The sequence below is a fragment of the Camelina sativa genome, chromosome 7 (assembly GCF_030686135.1).
Source record: "Camelina sativa cultivar CO46 ecotype springtype chromosome 7, ASM3068613v1".
NCBI classification, from domain to species: Eukaryota; Viridiplantae; Streptophyta; class Magnoliopsida; order Brassicales; family Brassicaceae; genus Camelina; species Camelina sativa.
This window is the reverse complement of record NC_141886.1, coordinates 16,283,644-16,289,374: the sequence shown is the minus strand read 5'-3', so window position 1 is coordinate 16,289,374 and position 5,731 is coordinate 16,283,644. Positions and strand designations below refer to the sequence as shown.

Here is a 5,731-nt window from a genome sequence, read left to right as displayed (position 1 = left end):
GATAACTACATTTCAAAACTTCTATTATTATGAAATCAGAGAAAAAAATATGTCAATCTCAAGTAGAGACTTCAATAAAACCGATAACCAGAAACGCTATCACAACAACAGTTGCATCAAAAGGTATACACCTCTTATACATAGTCAACTACTCTATAACTAAAAAATATAAAACATCCAACCATGTGAATTAAAATATTTAACTGTTCAGGAAAACGGAGAAAAAGAAGGAGTGAAAACAACTTGGTAGAATGCCTTTCATGCCATGCACTGGTTTGAGAAAACGAAAGTAATGAGAAAACTAAAGATGGAAAACCATTATATTCTATATGCTGTCAAAAAGGACTTCTATCTTTACCTCCCGTAAAAGAGACACCATAGCCTCTAGCTTAGTTATTAGACTCACTTGCCTTCGAAACGAGTATCAAAGTTAACAACTCTGTGCTGGCTTTTACTTAAGATGGAGCACAAGTTGATAATTTAGTTATGTCAGCTTACGAACCCTACACATACAGAATTCAAGGACAACTTTATCACAGATTAGGATCACTAATACCAACTGAAAGAAAACGGCCACAATTTGGTCAACTATACAGGTAACAAAAACAAAACCGTATCAGTACAATGTCAAATGAGGATGGTACAACAAGCCTGCAGGAAAAAATGTTGGAAGATCTCATTCGCATGTTGAATAAAAATAATTGGCTGGCGGCTGAGTTCAAGAAAGCAATAGATAAATATGAGTCTAGAAATTCAGAATAGTTTACAATTCGACTTGTTGGACACGCAGAGAGGGGAAGACAATACAATTTACCTACCATTTATGAAACAACATGTTTAATTGTCGGAGAATTTGGTGAGGGGGATATCATAGTCCAATACAAGACTTCAGAACTACAACGCATCAACTGTTTACACCCACATTATAAGGCTCTCTAATACCCATTGTTGTCCCCTTACGAAGAAAGGGGATTTAACCTGCGCATACCTTATGTTAGTGAAAAATGGAAAGAAAATCAAGAGGCAATACACTACAATTCGAGAGTATTACGCATACTTACTCCAAACAAGATTGTTTGAGGGAAAAACTATCATAAAAGGAGGATGATTGTTTCATCAATTCATAGTCGATGCGTATACATGTATTGAGGAAGAGCGTTTGAAATTTCACACACTTAACCAAAAGAAGCTAAAGGCATCCTCAACGGCAAAATGCTAATTTAAGTTTCCCAAAACTAAAATAATTCATATTTAAAAGTAAAGTAAAGTGAACCCATATTGATGAAACACATGTAAGCAAAGTTTCTTTTACATATTGAAAAAGTTTCTAAAATATCTAATTTAAGATACTAATTTGATTCTCTTTCTTGCTATTCTATTATTATTATTATTATTTTATATTAAGATATTTTTTTAACATTCACCGTTGGAGATGACCTAAAAGCTGACATTTACAACAACGTCTCTGATGCAGTTGGAAGAGGTGACACTGATATAAAATCACTTTGAAAGAGAATTATTCTCCCAACATCTTTCACAGGAGGACCAAGATACATGATTAAGAATTATATGATGCAATGGCGGTATGTCGTACTTTTGGAAATCCTCACCTGTTTTTTACAATAACAGCAAATACAGGTTAGGAATAAATTCATGTACATTTGCAAGGGAATGACTCAGCAAATGATAGACCAGATGTCTACAGCCGTTTCTTTAAAATGAAATTAGAAGAATTGATTTCAGACTTCAAGGAAAGTACATCTTTGGACCCCTACGTGCAGGTAATAATATATCAATATTTGCACAATAGAAAATATAATTAGATTATAATACAGAAACATAACCTATTGTTTTGTATAAATAATAATAACTTAAATTATCATAAAAATATAAAGATTTTTCAAAAAATAAAATAATAGTAAAAACAAAAATTAATTCAATTCCTCCACTACTGACTTTTAATGTGTTCAAACTTCTGTTTTCAACTAACAACATCCACTACTAAATGCAGCAGTTATCTACACCATTGAACTCCAAAAAAAGAGGACTTCCACATGCACATATCCTCCTATGGTTAGAAGTTACAAGTCAAGATCCTTCAATTTCTACAATTGATGATCTCATAACAGCAGAGTTGCCAGATGAGAAAGAAGACCCTGAAGGATATGAGTTGTTTAAAAAACACATGATGCCATGTGGCCTCGACCGCCCACATAACGTTTGTATGGAAAATGGAAAGTGTTCAAAAAAAATATCCAAGAGCATTTTCTGAATCTACTACTATCGACAAAGATATATGATCTACAGAAGAAGAGACGATGAGGACATGTATGCTATGAAAAATGGTACAAGGCTAGACAACCGATACATAATCTCTTACAATATGAACCTACTTAAGAAGTTTAAGGCGCATAATAATGTTGAATGGTGCAATTCTCTAAAAGCAATAAAGTATTTGCTCAAGTACACCACCAAAGGCGTATGCAAGGCTACTATTGTATTCCAAAGTATATCAAAGGAAGAACAAAATACAGGAAAATAAGAGTCAATAATCAGTGAAATTACAAACTACCAAGAATGTTGATACTTATCAGCATGTGAGGCTGCTTGGCGTACCTTTGCTTTTGACATACACTATCAGACACGCAAGATGTTTTAACGAAGATGGTCATACTAAAGAAGATGTTGACTCAATGGATGAATACAAATGAAAACGATCTGGGATAAAACAAAAAAAATTGGACAAAGCGACGAAAGGGAAATACCATCGGCAGGATTGTAAGCATCCACCCTACAGTAGGAGAATAATATTATGTTCGAATGTTGCTACTACACAAAAAGGGTTGTATAAGACTTTATAAAGAAACTTGTTATGCAATGGGTCTATAAGATGGAGACAAAAATTGGCATGACGCAATGGTTGACTCAGCGATATGGGCAACGACAAGGCAACTACGAGTGCTATTTGTGTTGCTACTTTTATTTTGTGAAGTTACCGACCCTCCAAAAATATGGAAGCATACATGAAAAAGTCTAGCTGAAGATAGCTTATATTTACGGAGTAAAAAGTTCAACTTCAAAGATTTACACTTAACAGATGAAGAAGTCCAACAATATACCATGCTGGAAATACAAAAGCTTCTAAATCAGAATAATAAATCATTAACAGATTATCCAGATATGCCAGTGCCAGAAAAAAACATCCTTAACAGTTTTAAAATCTCACTGATAACGGAAGAGAGGAGTTATAATAAAGCTGACGAAAAAGAGAAGCACCAAAAACTGTTTTCCGAACTCAATACAAAGCAATTGTCTATATACGACTAAGTGATGGATTCAATAAACAACTCCAAAGGAAAGCTATTCTTCCTTTACGGTCCAGGAGGAACTGGAAAAACCTATATCTATAGGATAATAATAGCAAAAATACGTTCTGAAAGACGTATAGTACTTCCAATTGCAACATCAGGAATAGCGGCAACACTTTTACCAGGGGAAGAACATCTCACTCAAGGTTCAAGATACCAATAGAACTCCATGAGAATTCAATGTATGACATCAATTCAAAAATAATGCTAGCGGAATTGATTGAAAAAGCAGATCTTCTAATATGGAATGAAGCACCTATGGCACATCAACATACCTTCGAAGCATTTGATAGAACACTAAGAGATATCATAAGTATGAATGACTCTACAGCCGAGCACAAACAATTTGGAGGTAAAATAGTTTTGCTAGGTGGAGATTTTCGACAAATATTAACAGTCATCCCAAAAGGAAGCAGACAAGATATAATTATGGCAACACTCAAAAGGTCTACCACGTGGAGAAACTCCAACATATGCAATCTTACCCAAAAAATGAGAGTAAAGAAAGATAAAACAGAGTTTGCCAATTGGATTTTACAAGTTGGAAATGCAGAAGCTAAAACAATCCCTCGCCAAAAAGAAGACAGTGTAGACAATGAGAACATAGAGATCGACGAAGCTTTACTCTTGCCTCAAGGAGAAAACCCGATGGAAGAAATACAAAAAGCAACATTCCCAAATCTAAAAAATCAATATCAAGATCATGAATACTTGCAAAGTCGTGCCATCCTCACACCAGGAAATGAAACAGTCGACGAGCTTAATGAATTTATGTTGAACAAAATCGAAGGGAAAATGAAAGAATATATTAGTGCAGACACTCTAGCTAATGATGCTAATGATTTGGATGGAGTTAATCTTCTCTACATAGCAAAGTATCTAAATGCAATCATGTGCTCTGGATTACCAAATCATTCGCTACTTTTGAAGAAATATGCACCAGTAATTCTATTGAGAAACATAAACCAGAAAGAAAGGTTGCGTAATCGTACAAGGCAAATAGTGACGCGTTTGGGTGAAAAGGTGCTCGAAGCCGAGATATTAAGTGGCACAAATGTTGGCAATCCTCATCCCAAGGAGCATCATGACAACAGCAGATACAAATTTTTCATATAAGATGACAAGACGACAATTCTCAATAAGAGTTTGTGATGCTATGACAATAAACAAGAGTCAAGGGCAAAGTTTGGAGAATGTTAGCATTTATCTACCAAAGCCGGTTTTCAATCACGGACAACTCTATGTTGCATTATCAAGAGTCACCACAAAAAAAAGATTACGAATTTGGAGTCCAAGATAAAACAAAGCAAAGAAGGCATCAATCAAAACTGTCGTCTACAAAGAGATATTCAACAATCTTCAACACAACCACCGCCTAGGTAACACCAAACAAAACCCAAAACAATAATACTTTAACCAATCATTATCACCAATACTAACAAAAACCGAAAAAAATAACAAAAATTCTAGGTGAAGATAACGAAGAAGCAGAAGAAAATTAACTCTGACCATCTCACCTCCTATTTCTTTAGTATTAAAAAAAACAATCTCAACTGCTCAAAACAACTATGCAATTTTTTAATTCCATTCCATAAACAACGGTCAATGTATGAAAAATAACAACAAACAAATCCAACAAACGCCACTTTGAAATCCAAATACCTATTTAAGTAACCTATGATTAGAAACACCACAAATCGATATCTTATTCAAATAAACAATACCTATTTCACAAAACAAACAAAAAACCAATTTCAATTAGCTCAATTAAAGAAAAAAAAAAGTAACCTGACTTCTTAATCGACCATATCCACCAATACTTCCCAGATTTGATACGCCAATCATAATCAAACTACCATCATCAAATCAAAGTCGAATAAGAAACAGAGGAATCAAGCACCAAGTATTACAATCTACTTAGCACGAACGACAAAACAAAAAAAAATCAAAAAGTAGTCGAATTAAAGCTTCAGAAAGTTCGTTCATAACAAAATAAACTTCAATGTTAAACAAAATAAAAAAGGCCTTCGAAAATATATGGGCTTTAATGTTTACCCTGTCTCAAAACTTTATAAATTAACCAATTAATATTTCTACTAATAAATAAAAAATTAACAACAAGATATATCAATAAATAAATTATCAACACACAAATAAAACAACGCAACAAAACAAAAACAAACAAACTCCAAAAACCCAATTAAAATATAAAATTATCATCAAAAAAAAAATCTCCAAAAAACCAAAAAAAATTATATAAAAAAGAATTATTGTGTAGAGAAGTTTCGGTGTATTTTGATGGGATGTCATTTGTAAAAAAGTTTACATTATTCGAACTATTAGACAATATTGAATTGGTAGAC

At 33.4% G+C, this 5,731-nt stretch overlaps 1 protein-coding gene across 1 annotated transcript; it reads left to right on the top strand.

The window, feature by feature from the left end:
• Nucleotides 1–3,330: 3,330 nt before the first annotated feature.
• On the top strand, nt 3,331–4,484 carry LOC104704604 (uncharacterized). The gene is made up of 2 exons (XM_010420661.2): nt 3,331–3,514; nt 3,601–4,484. Exons 1-2 carry the CDS (start codon nt 3,331–3,333, stop codon nt 4,482–4,484), a joined length of 1,068 nt encoding a protein of 355 aa, XP_010418963.2.
• Nucleotides 4,485–5,731: the final 1,247 nt, after the last annotated feature.

Excerpts from the sequence above, each read along its gene's own strand:
- LOC104704604 (XM_010420661.2), top strand. The coding sequence starts at position 3,331 with ATGGATTCAATAAACAACTCCAAAGGAAAGCTATTCTTCCTTTACGGT. Across the intron at positions 3,515-3,600 it reads GGAAGAACATCTCACTCAAG|ATCTTCTAATATGGAATGAA; the intron begins GTTCAAGATACC and ends TTGAAAAAGCAG.